Source organism: Balaenoptera acutorostrata, chromosome 3 (genome assembly GCF_949987535.1).
Source record: "Balaenoptera acutorostrata chromosome 3, mBalAcu1.1, whole genome shotgun sequence".
Classification (NCBI taxonomy): domain Eukaryota; kingdom Metazoa; phylum Chordata; class Mammalia; order Artiodactyla; family Balaenopteridae; genus Balaenoptera; species Balaenoptera acutorostrata.
In genome coordinates this window covers 63,266,255-63,284,665 of record NC_080066.1, presented here as the reverse complement: position 1 = coordinate 63,284,665, position 18,411 = coordinate 63,266,255, and the positions used below count along the sequence as shown (strand labels likewise).

The following is an 18,411-nucleotide window of genomic DNA, read 5'->3' as shown; positions in this document are numbered from 1 at the left end:
GAGGACCTTCAGAATAAAAGGGGCTAAGTGAACTACTCCTCTGATCCCTTAATTTTTCCTAACCCTTCTCTTCTTCGCTGCTCACCCATCGTTTTCCCAAAGCGCTTACTCTCAGCCTGTCTTCTGTATTAGCCGGGCACCGCTGATATTGCATGATCACCAAAACTGACTCCCCTAGTGTCACGCGAGGGTCCCAGCAGGCACAGAGCCAGGGGTCTCCTCCATGAGCAAGCCCTCTTTGAGCTCCTGCTGAATAAGTACAGTCCCCACGCTCACAGAGCTCACACTCTTGTCTGGGAGGCACACACGACTCTAGACAAAAACCGAGTCTTTAGAATACAGCATGACTGGGACCAGTGGGGTAGATAAATGCTGGAGCAGCTCACTAGGGAATCTCTGGAAGGCTTCCCAGCAGCGGACATTTCAGCTAGAAGAATGAGGTGGCCAACTGGAGACGTGAGGAAGAGCAGAGGAAGTAATACATGTGGAAGCTCGGTGGCATCAAAGGACCTGCCATTGGGGAACTGTGGGCAGTGCCTAGGGTTGGGGTGTGCTGGAAAGAAGTGTGGCTGGGGCCAGGATGGAGCCCAGGCTAAGGAATTTGGGCACCATCCTCTGAGCATCGGGACCCTGCTGACATGTTTTAAGGAGGACATAGGCTTAGAAAGAGGCTTTTCTAGAAGGGTGATCTGGAGCTGGGAGACATTCTAGGCATGGACACCCTGGGACACTGCCACTGAAACAGGCCTATACCCAGACTGCTCAGCCTTTTTCTCTGCCACGATGCGCATTGTATGGGCACAACCTGGTTTTGGCAAAACCAAAAGAAATGGGCAGAGAACGAAAGCACTGGGTGGGTTTGTGATTGCCCTCCTCCATCCATAACAACATATACCTCGCCTCTCTGCAACCTCTGAGGCACAGGTGGGGTTCTCTCTGCCATTTTGAAGTGCTAGAAAGTGAGGGTGACACTGGGACAGTCTTGAACCTCTCACTGATTCTTTAAAATCTTTTGAAAGAAATAACCAACCCTTTAGTACTTTAATTACTAAGCAATAGTTGGGATCACACATCACAACCTCCTGTGACACACCAGGGGGCTGGCACATGGAGATTCAGTGGGCCTGGTATAGGAGGCGGCCCAGAGATGAGGAGAAGCAGGGTCCAGAGACATATGAGATAGAAAAAGTATGGAGTGGATGTGAGGGGATGCTGAGGGAGAAGTGGCAGCTGAATAAGCCTCCTGATAGAGATGGAGAATCTGAGAAGAACAAGGCACTGAGCCACTGCAATTCCATCCCACTCTAAATTAACAGAAAAAAATATAGGAGAATATCTAAGACCTCAAGAAAAGGAAGAATTCCTCAAACTAGACCCTCCGAAAAAAGTTCATCAAAAGGTACCATAGATAAAAAGACAAACTGGGAGGAGATACTTGTAACACACAACTAGTCAGAATTTCTTTCTTTCTTTTTTAAATGCTTATTTAAAAGCAAAACAAAAGCAAAAAGGATTGAGGAGAGGGGGCAAAGTCATGAACAGGTGTCTGGCAGAAGAGGAAATAAAATGGTCCTCATTAGTAATCAGGGAATTGCACAAAAAACCATTCCACACCATCAGATTGGCACAAACTGTAGTCTTAAAATACCAGGCCTTGGCGAGGATGGGGAGCAATGGGAACTCTCACAGATTGCCGGGGGTGGGTGGGGGGGTGTAAATTAGCCTAACTCTGGAAAACACTTTGGCTGTACCTAGTAAAGTGGAACGTGCCCATACCCTGGGGCCCAGCAATTGTGCTCCCAGGTTTGTACCCCAGAGGAACTCTGAACGTGTGCCCCAGGACATGGGATGGCACTGATGGTAATAAGAAGGCTGTGAAATTACCAATTACTGAACACTGGTGTATGCCAGGCGTGGTTAAGTTCTTTGCATGAATTAACTCTTTTGCTCCTCTACACATTTATGAATTTGGAGGCGCGGAGAGGTTGAGTAACTAGCACGAGGTCCCAGAGCTGTGAGAAGAGCAGTCGGTGGCTACGGGGTCCAGAATCTGCCCTAACCACGAGCGAGGCAAAGCACTCTGTGCTCAGTGTCTCATTTAACACTGCACCCATAGACCTGTGAGGCAGTGACTTTGTTCATTTTACAGATGAAGAAACTGAAGAGCAGAAGTGTGCACGAGGTCACATACGTAGTGAATGGCAGGGCTGGGAACGGACTCTTAATGCAGCTGTCCAACTTCTCCCGCAGATGCCTCTTTTCAGTTAGGTCAGGGGTAACCCAGCGCGGTGACGAGAGGGAAGCAGAGGACGCGGGGAGGGGGTCTGATCATCCCACGTCTCGGCTCTGGCTCCACCCGACCCCCCAAGCCTCGCACAACAGGGGGGTCACCTGAGGGACATGAGCATCTCCGGGACCAGCTTTCCTAGCCACGAGCCGCAGCTTCCCCCACCTCATTGGCCAGGGCTGGGCATGTGCCCTCCGCGCAGCCAATGGGGCGAGCGGGGGTGGGGGGCGGCTGGGAAGGGCCTGGGGCAGACAGCGTCTCCGCCCGCCTCCCTGTGAAATGAAGTGCCGGTTACTGCCCGGAAAGGAGGGGGAGTTGGTGGCTTGGGACTTCTGAAAGAGAAGGTTTGTATCACCACCGGAAGGAAGGGGAGAAGGAACCGACCAGACCAGCAGGACTGGGAAGAGTGGGAGCCCCCGCTGCTCTTGGAGACAGTGAGTACAAACCCCGTCAGCAGCTGGGACACAGGGACACACAAGAAGGCAAAGGGGTAGTGGGGTGGCCTTCTGTGCCAGGGGAACAAACCTGAGCCGGGTCTGATATACGACGGTGGAGGGCAATGCTCCGCCTATCGGGAGGGCCTTTGGGACAGGGGGGCAGCCATCTGGTTTGGAGGCATTCCCTCGTAAGGGACCCAAATCGCTCAGGCCCATATGAGCAGACAGGACGGGTATTTATTCTCCGACACCAGGGTGTGTGGAGGAGCCCAAGGGCAATGGGACCTGGGGCTGGCCTCAGGAAGGGTCTGGAACCCAGAAGCGCTGCCTGTGGAAGGTATTCTTCCCCTCCTGTCCTGAAGACCAGCTCAGCCTGACGCCTGAGCTACAGAGCAAGGTGAGATGACCATCCCAAAGGTCAAGTTTATGTCTTCTGCATGCATGAGACCCCCTGGGCTGAACCAAAATCTCTCCAATCCCAATTTCACTTTCTGGGAATCATCAGCTCCATTTGCTCTTACTGAAATACAACTTTTTCCGCAGAGAAAAACAGGGCGGTTGACAGCTCCCCAGTTTTATGTGTCCAGTCTTCAGCTCTGGAAAGATTACTCTTTTGTCCTAAGTCCAGTGACCCCAGGAAGGAGACCATTGGTTCAGTTGGGTTCAGCACCCAGTGCTGGACCAATCAGTTGAGAACTTGGCAGCCCCCACAGTAGCCTGTATATGGCAGGGAGGGCAGAGAACATTTTGTGGAGGACAATGCTGGAGAAACAATCCCAAAGATGTTCTGTCCCATCACCCTGCCAGAGTCCCCCTCTGCAAAACCCTGCTTCACTTAAGGGAGTAGATGGGGGGAGCGTTCAGTGACAGCATCGAGGATGGTTCTGGGGGGCATGTGGCCCAGCTGACAGAGCTCTGTAGGGGAAGGAAGCACAGAGGAGGGTGGGGAGGGAAGTTCAGAAAAAGAAAAATGGCCAGATGACCTTGAGGGGGATGACAACCCTAAGCAGGCCTGGCCTGTGGCCATCACTCTGCTGGCACTGGGGCAATGAGTGGGCCAACCAAGCCCCACAAGGACCCCAGCATCCCCACTTGGCCACTCCCTGCCCAGCTCTACTCTGAGCCACAGGGTCCCCCTGGGAAAGAGCCAGGTGGCCTCAACCACTGAGAGTCAGGGACCTTGTGCCGGCATGAGCATTTCAGGCCCCGTGGCAGGTGGGGGACAATGACAGCCTCTTACTGCAGCCACCTACAATAGGCCTGACAGAGACTTTGGCCTTGGGGGCTAAAGGCATAGCCACCGGGGCCTCCCCTCTCCCCAAGAGTCTTTGTCCCCGCTCGGTTTCCTGAGGCCTATCAATCCAGGCCCTCTGTGCCAGGACTGCCCGGCTCCCTGGGGCTGGGCCAGGGGCTGACCTCAATCTCTTATGCTGCAGAGCGAGGCTGTGAATCTGTTCCCTCGTGGCTCTGGGCCTCAGTCTCCACGCCACCTTTCTTCCCCAGCCTGGGCACTGCCCCTGGCTGCTTCTCAGATGCTCCTCTCCTCTGGTTCCAGGGCTGTGGCTAAGATCTGGAAGCAGATGAGGCAGAGGCAGAGGCTGACCCCCACAGAGGGCGCAGAGGCAGGGCAGGTACCAGGTATGCGGTAGCTCCACCTCTGCCAGGGAAGGGTGGGCAGTTGAGGAATCCAGGAGAACCAGCAAAGGTCCAAGCTGGAGGGACCCTTCGAGCCTCTGTTTCCCCCTCCAACTTGCAGATAGGGAGACGAAGACAGAGAGAGAAACTGGGCCTGGGTCCCACAGGGAGGCAGGGGTCACTCTGCCTGTCCCTCTGGAGAATCCCCAAATGCTACCTTCAGGAGTTGAGAGGCGGATGGAGGCGCCTGCCCTCCCGGCGCTGGAGCCCTTGATGCTCGGAGCTGCACCAGCTCCTGTTCCCTGTGGACACAGTTCCCAGCCTGAGGGTCCACTGACGGATCTACCTCCCTTCCCCCCGGATCCCCAGAGAGCAGCTGAGGCAAAAGACAGGATCCCCCACCCCATCCAGCTCCTCCATGCAGGGTCATAAAGATGAGGCCCTTGGTAAGAGTGAAATAGGATCCAAGAACTAACAGTATTCAAGCTCCTGGTCGTGGGCATTGCTACATTGTCTATCACTGGTGGCTGCACATTATATCAAATTGTTTCCTGAACTTAATAAGAAGTGCAAACAATGCCTAGTTGGTGGAACAATGGATAGACTTTGTGACTGAAGCCCCATACACAGTTGGTCTTGGGCACATCTCTGTGGTTTTATGGTTTTAATACTGACTCACCCAAACTGGACCCCAGGTATCAGGAAGCTTAGGGGGACTGGAAACAGGCACTGTGCTCCATGCACTGCCTCATGTAATCCTCACATCGTCCTTTGAGGTAGGTACTGTCAGTATCCCCATTTTGCAGATGAGGAAACTGAGGCTTAGAGAAGGCAGACTTGCTCATGCTCACCTAGTTGGTTGGTGGAGAAGCTGACTCGAGCACAGGACTTTTCAGCTCTGAAGGCCACTCTCCTTCAATCTCTGACGCCAGGCCCAGGAACCCAGACATCCTGACTCCCTGTGCCCCCAGAACCCACCTAGCCACGCTCCCTCCTGCTTCTTCCCCTAGATTCCCCTCTTCAGAGAGGAGAAGGCAGACAGGGCGATACATCAGGCCCCAGGCCCATCAGTATCCCCCGAGGGGATGAGAGGGCTCACTTAACAGCTTGTCCCCAAACGCCCCCTGCCACCTGCCCCCGATTCTCAGGGGCAGGGGAAGAGCTGTGGGGCCTGGTGAGCATCTCTGTGAGGGAGGGGGGTTTCTCCCCGTGAGCCCCTCAGATCCGGGTGCCCCTCACCGCCTGTGGTCCTCACTTTGCCACCAGCTCCTGCTCCAGAGTCCTCAGCTGCTGCTCCAGCCTCAGCTTCTCAGCAAGGCTCTCTGCCACCTTGAGGGGGAGTGGGGAGAGGCAGTGAGCACATTCAAGGGCTTCAGCCCTGTCAGGAAGGGGGCAGTGAGGGCTTGGGAGGGACTTGACTAGGGAGTCGAGGAAGGGAAAGCCAGTGGCCACAGTGTGACCAGGAATGGGCAGGGGAGACTGTGGGTCCCTCCCTGGGCATGCAGGCCTGGCAGCGGCACAGAGGTGGGGGTGAGTTGAGCCCCTGGTTCTGGGGACCCTCCAGGACCAGCTGCTGAGCCTTCAGCTCTGAGGATTGAGCTTTCGGCACGTCCCAGACTTTCTCGAGCTTAGGCCGCATCTGGGTCAGCTCGGAGCCCACCTCCTGCAGCGAAGTCTGCAGGAACTGGGGGTGGGGGGACGGTCGTTGGCTCCTATCTCGATCTGGTGCTTCCCCAAGGACATCACCCCACTCCATTCTCACAGGGGCCTGCCTGGGACTATGCCTTGACCCAAAGAAGGGACAGATGACTATCAGGTGCTGGGAGAAGCTGATGGAACAGCACTAGGGGGAAGGAGCAAGATGGCCTCTTTCTTCCCCTCCAAATTTTTAGGTGACTAAAAATTTCCCTGAATCCAAAAATATTGATGGGTGAAACTCCCTCAGTGCTTCCTGTATGACTAATTCCTTCCAGCCCGAGAGCTTCCTAAGGGCAGGCCCCGGTCTCCAAATCCCCCTCTGTCTCCAGATCCTCCCCTCTCTCCCTGCACTGGGTCCCTGTGCACCAGGCCAGGCCCACAGAGCCTTGACCGTGATGCACTTGCTTTGTGTTGACTGGTGAGCCCACCCTGCCAAGGAGTGAGTGCCTGGTCCCCACCCAGGGCCACCCCGAGACCATGCAAAAGCAGGGCAGCCTGGGGTCCAGCCTGCAGTGGGTCTAGGCTCAGCTCTTGGCCCTCGGAGGAGACATCCTGATCCCGATTCACTGGTTCCAACAAGCCTTCCCCTCCCCGCCTCCAGAGTTCACCCTACCTTCACCTCTCCAGGTGGCCTTGGCCTCAGTTTCCGGGCCACAAGGACCCAGTGTGGTCTTAGAGGGCCCAGTCCACACAGCTGCATCCTCTGCCTGGGAGGCCCTGTCCCCAGCCCTGAGGGAGGGCAGCCAGGACCAACCCAGGCCAGCTCTCACCTCCCAGTGGGGCTGCAGTGGCTCTGCCCCTGCCTGCTCCCAAGCTTTCCCCTCTGCCACTGGTGGGGGGGGTGGTGGTCCCTGGACACTGCTTGGGTTTCTCTGCAGGCCTCGGCTCTGGCAGCACCTGGGGCAGGCCTTGCCCACATCCCATTCTGAATGTCATTAGCCCAACCAAGGACAGTGGGCCACTCCACTGGGACACAGGCCCTAAAGATCTGGAGTGTGACCCAGGGACAGCAACCTAATGGGTAACCTAAATAGGGTCACAGTATCAGTGAGGGTCAGGAACCCCTGAGTCCTGCCGACACCAGGCCCAGTGCACAGATGGGGACCTGAGCCCAGAGTCAGCAGAGGGTTTGTCCAAGGCCACCTGGCCACAACCCCATCTCTGTGTTCTTGGAAACCCTGCTGCCTGAGAGGCCCAGGGAGGATTCCACAGCGGCCTCCCCTGCAGACTATGGGACTGGAGGCTGAGGGGAGTGGGCTTGGCTGTTGCCTACTCAGTAAATGCCAGTCTGGTCCCCAGAGAGAAGCCAAGCTGGGCCCAGACCTCCACAGGGGGCTGGGGATGGGGTGGAGCCCACCTTGCATGCACAGACTCAGAGCCTGCCTGGGGTCTCTGCCGGGGCCCGCACCTGTGGGAAGAGGGCGGGTGCCTAGGACTCGGGAACACCTGGGCGGCTGGCCTTCCTTCTCAGCCGGCTGGACTGTCCAGGTTCTCATGTCCCTGTCCTGGTGTGTGGGCAGGCCCAGGCCACACTCAACCGAGGGCACCGACCCTTGCCCCTAGTAGCTCACGCTGCAGGTTCCGGTGCCAGCTGCACCCAGAGTCCTGCTCCTGCCCCCAGGCATCCAGCTCAGACTGGAGTGAGAGGCCCTCGTCCATTTGTGGACAGAAGGGCTGCCTTAGCCCAAGAGGCCCCACACCCTGGACCTGAGCCCCCAGGTACTTACAGGGGCCAGGTCAGGGAGTTTGCGACCCATTATACAGACAAGGAAGCTGAGGCACCATGAGGGGAAGGGGCTAGTGCCTGTGACGGAGCCCGGGCTGCTTACTTTTTTGCACTAGGTCCCTGGTTTCAGGCTTGGGGAAGACTCTGGGGTCATCAGGAAGGGCTTCTGGGGGCCCTGACCCCAGGTGGGCCCCAACTACCCCCACCCCAGGCAGCCCCTAGCTCCTCCCACCTTCCACCTCTGGATCCTGGCAGTCATCTGGTTGTTTTTCCTCTCCAGAGCCTGCGTCTTGCTCCTGTCACTGGCCAGGGCCAGGCAGTGAAGGACAGATTGCAGCCCCATCTGAGGGGAGCCCCCACCCCCATCCTCTCATGCCCACAGACACCCCCACACAGGCTCTTGAGTCTGGGCAGGGCCCGGCCTGCAGAGAGGAGCCTGATTTCCAGCCTGGACCCCAGTCAGCCTCCCTCACCCGTATGTGGATGAGGTGCCTGGGGGCTCACTGAGCGGCCCCTCCCGTGGACACTCCAGCCCCTCTGCGGCTGTGCCAGGGTCCTGGGATTAAGGGAGGGGGAAAACAAGACAAAGAACAGCTGGGTCCCCAAGATCCCAAGTCACACCCAACCCACCCAACAAGAAGGTAGCAGGAAGCAAATTGGAGGGTGTTGTGGGTTGAACTGTGTCCCCCACAAAAAAAGGTATGTTTGCATTCTAACCTCCACTACCCCAGAATGGGACTTTATTTGGAGACAGGGTCTTTACAGAAGTAAATTTAAAATGAGCTCATTAGAGTGGGCCCTAATTCAGTGTAACTGGTATCTTTATAAATAGGGGAAATTTGAACACAGAAACATACACACAGGGAGAGTCCTCTGTGAATATGAAGGCAGAGACTGGGGTGATGCGAATGTCCAAGACTGTCAGCAACCACCAGAAGCTGGGGGAGAGGCAGGAACAGATGCTCTCTCACAGCCCTCAGAAGGAACCAACCCTGCCAACATCTTGATCTCGGACTCCAGCCTCCAGAACTTTGAGACATTAAGTTTCTGTTGGTTAAGCCCCCCATTTTGTGGTCCTTGGTTATGGCAGCCCTAGCAAGCTAACACAGAGGGTGAATGAGATCAAACCCCCATGGCAGCTCTTTGGCCCCAAAGGGACCCTGATTCAGCAGGGAGACTTTTGCCTCAAAGCGGCCAGGCCTGCAGCAGCATGAAGTGTGTAACAGTAGCAGCTAACATCTCATGGCTATGTGCCACGTGTCCAGCACAGCACCGAGCCTCTAACATGCTTGTCCAGTTTAACCCTCACAGCCAGCTGCTGGGGGAGGAAAGCTGTTGCTGTTCTTGGTTCTTACAAATGAGGGCCAGAGAAATGGAGTAATTTGCCCAAGGGCACACAGCTAGTATAATGTGGAGTCAGTGGGCAGGCTCCAGAGCCCACAGTCTTAACCACTATTTTGGGGACAGTGAAGCCCACAGAATTCTGGGATTGAAGAGGAAGACAGACTGAGGTAGAGACCCAGAGAGGGTCAGGGTGGAAGGAGCCTGAGGTGGGGGATGGGACTAGAGGTGGAGAGTGCTGGAGGCCCTGGGTGCCCCTCATGTCCCCTGCAGCCAGATGTTGATGCAGCATCAGACCCTATCCGGCTGCTGCCCCCTCTCCCTGCTGTGTTTGGCCCATTGGCTGCTCTACACAGGACCCCTGCCCATGATGCAGGGCCAACTTCTAGGTCACCTTCCCTGGACAAGCACAGGGCCTGGGGCACCCATTCACTCACAGGTGAGTCCTAGTCCTGGGAGGAGCTCCCAGGGACTGGAAAGAGGGAGACAGGGCAGGGCAGTCCCTGAGGGGCACGGAGCTGGGAGACCCTAGAGCTGGGGCTCACATCTGCACTGGTTACGGGCCAACTGCATGGTGTTTGCATAGGGCTCCCCTGGCACCACCTCCTGCCTTCCCGGAGCCTGAATCTGACCAGAGGGCCTGGCCCTTGGTCACTGAGTGCCCTACCTTCTCGCTGACATGACCCACTGCACACCCGGTAAAGAACAGAGTCCCTCCAGGCCCCAGGGAGACAATCTCCGACCCTCAAGAGTCTGGGTTGAGAAACAGACAAAAACCGAGATTTTTTTCTGTACAAATGTGCAGTTGCAGACTGTTACTGCAAATTTGCTTCCTTGAGGAACTAACAGCCCTCTCAGAGCCCAGCTCTGGACCCCAGTTTCAGGTTCACCAGTTTAGACCAACTCCACCTTCTATGAGGCCCGGGCCAGCTAAGCACTGCTGCTGAGACCCCTCTCCCTCTGCTTCCAGCCATAGCAACAGATCACCTCTGGTTGGGGTCCTGCTGCACAGCGTGGATCCCATCCAGGTCCTTACAACTCTCCATCCCTGTGGCTCTGAGCCATCTCCTCGGTGTCTGTATCTATTTCTCTGTGTCTCTGTGTGGGCACATCTGGGAGCAAGCGCACGTGTCTCTGGGTGAGTGTCTGATGTATATCTTGGTGTGTGTGTGTGTCCAACTGTCTGTCTGCCCGTGCACACAGGCATTTGGCCAGGAGACTAAGGGAGGGTGCTGGCCAGCAGGAGGCCTCCTCCAGGAGGAGCTAGAGGTAAAGTCGGGTGGACAGGGCCTGGGACCGCAAGCCCTTGCTGTGGCCCCCACACTTCACAGCAACTCCTCACCTCCTCCACTTCTCATTTGGGTCAGGGACTATTCACAACACCCCCGCCTCCATGCCTCTCCTCTCTGGGCCTTTGCATGAGCTCTTCCCTCTTGTTGAAATGCCCTTTTTTCTTTTGTTCCTTGAAGATGCCTGTTCATCCCTCAGCGAAGATTTCAAGGCTCAGAAGCCCCCTCTCTGGGGAGGACTTTGCTATCTGCCGCCCTGCCCATAGCTTTTATAGTGCCTCTCCCCTCATTAGGCACATTAAATTATAATTGCCTGCTTGATTCTCCCCACCCCCAATACCAGAAGCATTTGGGGACAGGGAGTGGTCTGCTCCTACTTTGGTTCTACTGTGTACAGAAGAGGGCCAGACACGTAGTGGGTGGTTTGTAAATGCATGCTGAATGAATGAATGGAGAATGACAGAGCATGATGAGGAAGAGGCAGAAGGGAAAGAAGTGGAGGACAAAGCCGGGACATCCTAAGAAGGGGGAAGAGATTCATTGGCATGCAGGAGGAAGGACAGGGCGGTGGGGAAGAGAACGGGGAGGGAGAGGAAAGGGGTGGACAGAATGCACCAACCTGGGGAGGTCAGGCCTCATTCTGCTTCTGAAGTCTCTGTAGTTCTTCCTCTGAATTTCAGAGCAACCGCTACCTGGTGCCAGCATGCCTTCCAGTGCTCAGCACCTTCTCATGAAGCCTGGGATGTGAGTCTTTCTCCTCCTGCTCTTTCCCGAGGGGCACTGGTGCCTCGTGGACCTTGAATGTGCTAGTAGAAATGGGGTGGTCTGGGCACAGCATGGACCTCAGATCACCCACACCTTGTTTTCATACATTTTCAATGATTCCTTTCCAAGTTGCATGGGTGTCCTCACTATGTCCTGATGGCAGGGATGGGGACTGGGACAGAGACCGCTCCTTCACGGCTCCCTGTACACACAAAACCCTCTGTCCCGAGCACTTCCACTCCCAATCATCCTGCCTTGAGCTCAGCAGCTAAGGTTATCTCACCTCCCCTGAGCCTGGCCCTGGGCCAGCAGGAGGGGCTCAGCCATGTGTAGGGGAGACAGGACTTGTTGAAGCTGACATATTTCCCACATGCTCCCATAAATGAGCCAGAATGTGACAACCAGGAGTGTTGATACCTGGGGAAGGGAGTCTGGCCTTGGCCACGTGATTTAGGGATTGGGGTTCTGGGCTCCTTTCCTTTACCGGCTGTGACAGAGGCTGGCCCACCTCCTGCCCACAGGCCATCTCACCCAGTGTGAGAACGGGACCGCCCACCCCAGCCCAGCTTGAGCACTGAGGGGTGGGCCTGAGCAGCCATTTACCAGGCCTCCTGGCCCAGGGCTGCCCTCAGCGCTGCTAGCAGCACCGACTTCTCCCCAAGCAGCCAGACACGCTCTGCCTCCAGGGCCTGCACGTGGCACTCCAACACCGTCTTTTCTCCTTGCAGCTGCTGCAGCTGCTCCAAGCAAGCCCCGGGCTGCTGGTGGCTCTGGCCCAGCTCTTCTGAGTCTCTTATTTACCTGTGAAGACCCTGCTCCATCCTGAGTCATGGCTCAGCCTCCCCTGGCTGGGATCTGTCTGCTTGAGCTAGCCCGTGGGTCTTTACCCATGCAGCTCCCTCCTCCCAAGTTCCTGACCTCCGCATCCTCTGAGAGTCAACCCTTCCAGGAGCCCTTCTCTGACCACCCCGGCCCACAGAGGCTTCTCAGAACTCCCGGCTTCAACTCTGGACCAAATGATTTAAGGCTGGACAGTCCCTGGCTGCCCACCAGCAGAGGGTGCTGTTTTGGTGGACAAAGGTGTGAACTGTGCTCTCTGGCGTTGGGCTGTGTGGGGGCCCTGCTCCAAGCTGTCCCTCCTGGTCGTTCTCTTCTCCATGGTGTCCTTAGGGCCACTCAACCTCAGAATCCCCCAAGCACAGGGCCCAGGTTCCCCTGCTTCTCTGCTCCCTGGCACAGGTGGGCATAGCCTGGCTCATGTGGTACCCTGGGTTCCCTGCAGGGCTGACAAGTTCCCTGTCTTGACCCACCTGGGTGAGCATCAGCAGCCGTTCCTGCAGGAAGGCTGTATCCTGAGCCTGTGCAGGGGTCTCAGCTACCCCCACCGAGAATCCATCTGGGTCCTGAAGTACCTGTGCCCTGTTGCCATCCCAACTCTGCTCCTGGCCTTGCAGGCCTGGCACCAGCATCTCCTGCAGGTACATTCAGTCTAGGGGGCTCCTCCCAATCTTCAGACCACACTGTTATGACCCTGAACAAGCTTTTCCCTACCATCCGGACTGTTTTCCCATCTGAACCGTGAGAGGAGTCAGCTGGATGATCGCAGGGTCTTCCCAAATGTTTGGGAGAGGGGCGTCCCTCTTGGGCGGAACAGAAGCCCCTGCACTGGCCTCCTTCCCCAGCTACTGCTCCAAGAATGAAGACCTGGGAATGAAGTATAGGGAGGGCCGAATGTGTGGGAGGGCCAGTGTTCAGGGCCCTGCCATGCACCCACTTGGAGGGGGGGCTCTGGTCATCCCTACCTCAGGGGGCCCCAGGCTGAGCCCTGGGCCAAGGGACTGTCGGCCCATCTGGTCCAAACACTGCTGGGCCTTTTCCACTTCTGTCTGCAGTAAGTAGCAGGATTATGGGGGCAGAAGGGACTGTCTGCCCGTCCTCTGCCACTCTGCCCCTCCCCCATCTCTGAGCACCCTCACTTGTCTTCTGCGTCCTGGTCTGGCCTCCTCCACTCCTTCTGTCTCTGAGATCCCCACAGCCTCTCCTGCTCCAGGCGGGCCACAGAGCATTCCACCTGCTGGGGGGAGGGCTGAAGGCAGCACAAGTCCCTGGAGAGGGCTGGCCCAGTCTCACGACACACATCCCCCACCCCCGGCAGGGTAGCATCTGCAGCCCCTGATAAAGCAGGCTCACTCCACAAGGCCCTGCCTGCTCCACCAGCTGTGATAAGCCCAGCTGGGGGCCCAGCATGGACCTGTGCCCTGGCTTGTACACAAGGGACTGTGCCCTGCAGCTCTGAGGAGCTGCACAGCTGTTACCACCACTGGCTCCAGATGTGAAACCCTCCACCTCCAGCTGGACGCAAGACACATCACCTTCTCCAGCCCAGCTCCTGATAGCTTTGGAGCTCCAGCAAGAGTACAGGGGCTGGGGCTTCCCTGGTGGCGCAGTGGTTAAGAATCCTCCTGCCAATGCAGGGGACACAGGTTTGAGCCCTGGTCCGGGAAGATCCCACATGCCGTGGAGTAACTAAGCCCGTGCGCCACAACTACGGAAGCCCGTGTGGCTAGAGCCCGTGCTCCGCAGCAAGAGAAGCCACCGCAGTGAGAAGCCGGCGCACCGCAACGAAGAGTAGCCCCCGCTCGCCACAACTAGAGAAACCCCGCGTGCAGCAACGAAGACCCAACACAGCCAAAAATAAATAAATAAATTTTAAAACAACAACAACAAAAAAGAGTACAGGGGCTGCTGTTGTGGAATGCTGGAGAGTGAGCAGGCATGTCAACTGGGTTCGCAGGGTCCTCCCTGGCCGGTAGGGACCAGTGGCTCTAGGAGGGTCAGCTGTGCGCTGAGACCACCAGGTCACATAAAGGCTTAGGTATCTAGGCCATCACAGGGTAGCACTGTCCATACTCTCACATGGGGCAGGGATGCTGGGTACCTCCCCTAGAAGCCTCAGTGTGCATAACCCTCTCTCCCTCCCTGGGGACTGAAGCTTCACCAGGGGTGACTGGGCTTCTGAGGAAACTCTTCTGTCCACTGAGCTAAAACCAGCCACCTCCTTCCCTCTTATTCTACCTGGGAAGGGAAGGGCAGAGGTTCCCTGGTCCTTCCTTTGCCTCTATCCACTGCTCCCAGCCACACCAGGCAATGCACTGCACACCTCCAGGGGGTGCCATTCACAGAGATGACACTTTCAACATGGTAGCCCTCTTGGGGACTCAATTTCCCTCTGTCTCCTTTGGATGCCCCAGGCCCTGACAAGCCTTCTTCCTGAGAATATGACACCAGATATGGGCATCAGCCCTGGGGTTTTCAGTCTAGTAAGGGGAACTTGCTAGCTCGGGGGACCTCCCTGGGGCTGTGGACAAGCAAGGAAGACCACGAGGAGAGGACCAGAGCCTCACTTTCTGCTTCGGAGCCAGCAACTCACACTGGATCCTGCTGAGTCCCAGCTCACGTTCCCACTTCTGCAGCACCTGTGCTTGCTCAGACAGGGCCTCCAGTGCTGCCCGCAAGCGACCAGCCAGCTCAGCCCGCTGCCACCTGCTCTCTGCCAGCCACACCCACAGGTTCTTCTCTGACCGCTCCCAGTCTCCCTCAGAGGCCCTGCCAGAGCACCTGCCAGGGAAAGAGCAGCCAGGGTTCGGCCCAGGCCCCAGGGACTGCCGTGCCCAGCCTCCCCACACTCACCTGCATCCTTCAGTGGGGCTCAGTGAGTGAGCACAGTCCAGTAGCCAGGGGTGATGGGAGTGCCAGGAACAGCAGGCAGCACCAGGCATCAGGTCCGTGGGGCTCTGACTCAGTGGGTCCTGACAGCAGGATAGAGGGGAGACCCTGGAGCTGGGGCACGCCTGCCCTCCCAGAGCACCAGCCTCTGAGGCCTTGCCTCAGTTGCAGAAACAGGCCCTGGGGCTGAGTGGGCACTTAAACCCTTCAACCTAGAGGCAAAGGAAGGACCAGGGAACCTCTGCCCTTCCCTTCCCAGGTAGAACCCTTCAAACTTTCGCCCAGGATTCTCCCTGGTGATTCAGATTTCAAATAAACACCAGCCTCAACCTCGCTAAACAGTTCTCATTTCCAACAGATTCCATGATCTGTGGGTGCTATGGCCCAGCTACTTGCTGAACAAACACGGGTTCATTTGATCCTCCCGGGTTTGGGGTGGGGGGACTGAAGCTCAGAGGGGAAATCAGTTGCCCCGAGTCACGCAGGTAGTCAGTCCACTGCAAACTGGGCCCACATTCCTCCATCCTGCTGCTCTCTTTCCCAGTGTGGGAGCCTAGAAATGGCCGGGGCTGGGGAACATCTGGGGAGACACTGTATTTTAGCTCTGACGTAGGGGGTCAGAAGCCCTCAAATCAAGTCACTGCTCCAGTACCTCTCTGGCTTTCAGAGCTTCAGCTGTAAGGTGGGGGCCCTGACCCGTAACTGACCTGCCTATTCCTCACATTCCCAGACCCGTCCCCGCTCAGGATTGTAGCACCACCCACCAGGCCCTCTCCCTTCTAGACACCTTGACTCTCTCCTCTCCCCTGACTCCAGGCTCAGGTTACTGTAGCTCCCTCCTGAGCTGTCTCCCTCCATTTCACCAACACACAAGGCCTCTCCAAAATGGACCATGAGGACCAGTCCCTGCCCCGCTCCTTCCACACCCTGCATAGCACCCACAACTTCACACTGGCTGGGTTCTCTGTCTTTCCCACTTAGAAGCAGGGGCTCGCTATGGGCAGCCCCTAGCCCTTACTGAGACCCTGAGCTTGCCTGGCTTGGTTTGCGGGGGGTGCTCATGGTCTACCAGAGTGGGGAGTGGTACAGGTCAGGCTGTTGAGCTTGTGGAGCCAGTGCAGAGGGAAGCACAGCCACCAAGTGCCGTGGCAGCAGAGAGAAGGGAGTCTGACCTTTCCTTGGGGCTCCCAGAAAGGCTTTCCAGGGTGACCCTTGGGCTAAGGCCTGAAGGTGAATTAACTGCCCCGGAAAGGGCAAAGATGGATGTGGCAGATAGAAGACAGCAAGGGCAGGAAGACAAGGAGGGGATCAGAGAAGGTTGGGCCTGGGGGGAGAGGTTAGCTGAGCCAAGAGCACAGGGGGGCCAAAGGGAGATCAAGGGGGCCATAGTTGCTGCGGGGCTCAGGTGGCTGGTGGCAAGGCACAGGGCAGAGGCATCTCCTTGGTGTCCTCAACCAGCACAGAAAAGACTTGGCGGGCACATGGGTTGAGGCCCAGAGAAAGAGCGTGGACCTGAGGGGCGGAGGATGTTGAGCAAACCTTCTCTGAAGGTGGTCCAGGCCCCTGACCTCCCCAGCCACCAGTTGCCAAGGTCTCAGCCATCCAGCACTGGAGGAATGAGGGGGGTGGGGTGGGGTGAACTGGGGGTGGGGGAGTTACCCATACTTCACTTTTCCCAAGTGCCTCTCTTTCTTCTAGGTGTGAGTTCTTTTAGGAACAAAGAGACAAAAGAATGAGGCTCTAAGGCAGAATTTCAGGCAGGACAGCTGCTGGACTGAAGATTTTAGAGGGGGAGCTGGGAGATGGCGCCTATCCTACTTCTGAAAAAGAAAGCTCTGCTTCTTTACTGGGAGGCGGGGACTCCTGTGTTCTAGATGGTGGGAGGGCTAGCGGGAAGAGGGCCCGACTTACCCCCTCAGAGCCTGGCGCCCAGGTCAGGGCTAGGGACAGGAGCCTCTCTGAGCTCCTCCACCCTCAGCTGCTGACGCAATCGCAGCTTCCAGGAGCCATGGAAACTGCGGGCAACACCAAGAGGTGGGAGGAGGAGACACCAGAGTCCTCCCGCCTTGTCTGAGTGGATGAAACCCTTAGATGAAACCCGGCTGGTATGGCTGCGGGCCATAGGCCAAGCTTTGGGGCCCAGGAAAGAATGGCAACTCAGAAGCTCCGACCCCTGAGGCAGGAGCCTAAAGGGACGGGATCTAGGGGCGCAGACAGCCGGGCTCTTGGTCATCAACTGCACACTAGAAGCGGCTGCTGAAATTTCTATACTGGGGGAGAATGGGTGCCTTTGGTTGGAGGGGGACCGGGAGCCGGTTTTGAGGCTGCAGTAGTGTAGCAAGCATCCCGTTTTTACTTAACTTCTGTTGTTTACTTCCGGTAGGGATGGTGGAACTAACGGAGATTTTGGGGGTACCAAGCACCCGCTCAAGCCACGCCGTCAGAACCCAGTTTAAGGGGGAGCCAGAGGCTAAAGACTGGACAGCCCTCCCTAACTCCCGAGGGGGCGGCTCCGCTCCGACAGCGCCTGAGTGGCTGCGAGGTGACGACTCGCGCCAGGGGCGTGCCCAGCCTCATTGGGGAGGGGCCGGGGGCGGGGCCGGGGAGAGGGAAGGCTGGCGGCCAGGCCCTGCGGTGCTGTCCCGGGGAGCGGTGGGACCTGGAGGGATGCTCTGTCTCTGGCGTGGCGCGGGGGCAGTTAGAGGACGCTCCCGCCCGCTTTGTTGAGCGACGCCAACTAGAGCCCGGGGGCGGGGAGTGTGGGGCCCTCACAAACAGTGAGGTCTTCCAAAGGACCCAACCTCGGTTTTCTCATCTGGAAACAGGGCCTCGTTATTCCGCTCTGACCATGCGCGGGACAAGTAGGTGGGCGGGGCTTTGGTGAGCCCACGCTCGCGGCCCAGGCAAAGGGGTCGCCCAATGACTCCGGGGAGAAATGGCAGCCGGGTCGGCCCGCGGCGGGGCTCAGGGCTTTTGTTTGGCAGGGGTTTATAAACTGAGAAACAATGCTGGTCCGCTTAGTGCCGTCCTCCAAGGATGCTCAAGGAAAAGGAGACACCCCCCCCCATTTCTTCCAGACCCCATCCCTCCAGAGGCCCCGCCTACGTGACTCTCCGGTATCTTCTCAGAAACTGCTGTGCACCTACGGCTTGCCGCCACGGCTTAAAAAAACCTCCACACAAAGAGAATAAGGTCTCATTTGCTTCTTCCACATAACTGGGAGCCGGGACAGCCTTCCCGAGCCTTCCGTGATCTTTAGCGCCCTCCTGGGCCCCGGAGCCAGGCGGGCGCTCAAGGCCCGCCTGGTTTTCACTGGGGCGACAGCGGAACAATGCCCTCCTCCCCGCACGCAGGAAGGGACAGGCGGGCACAGGCGGGGTTGGGGCTCCACCTTTTGGCTTCCGGCGCCGTGGGCCGGGGACGCCCCCGTCGCGTCTTTGGGGCCTACGTGCGACGTGACACGGCGGGAGGCGGGCCGCGGCCGGGGACTTCCTCTCGGCCCTCCCG

The 18,411-nt window shown here is 57.5% G+C and overlaps 1 protein-coding gene and 1 long non-coding RNA gene across 7 annotated transcripts in view; one reads left to right on the top strand and one right to left on the bottom strand.

Annotated features, from left to right (window-relative positions):
• The window catches only part of ARID3B (AT-rich interaction domain 3B), a 65,912-nt gene extending 53,175 nt beyond the window's left edge, over window positions 1-12,737 (top strand). For both annotated transcript variants that reach the window (XM_057543578.1, XM_057543577.1), the window contains exon 9: window positions 11,907-12,737. In XM_057543578.1, the coding sequence (XP_057399561.1) occupies window positions 11,907-12,004 (98 nt within the window). In that variant the 3' untranslated portion in view covers window positions 12,005-12,737. The remainder of the gene's footprint in view (window positions 1-11,906) is intronic.
• LOC130707636 (uncharacterized) lies at window positions 754-18,235 on the bottom strand. Of its 5 annotated transcripts, none has more exons than XR_009007610.1 (7): window positions 18,010-18,235; window positions 14,869-14,987; window positions 12,730-12,882; window positions 11,033-11,219; window positions 5,615-5,688; window positions 4,141-4,661; window positions 754-3,639 (listed from the first exon to the last, which is right to left on the bottom strand). It is a non-coding gene; the product is annotated as an uncharacterized LOC130707636 (long non-coding RNA). The 5 variants fall into 5 exon arrangements; XR_009007608.1 differs by lacking the exon at window positions 12,730-12,882 and having other exon boundaries at window positions 4,141-4,294; window positions 4,577-4,661; XR_009007606.1 differs by lacking the exon at window positions 12,730-12,882.
• Between the last annotated feature and the right edge of the window lie 176 nt (window positions 18,236-18,411).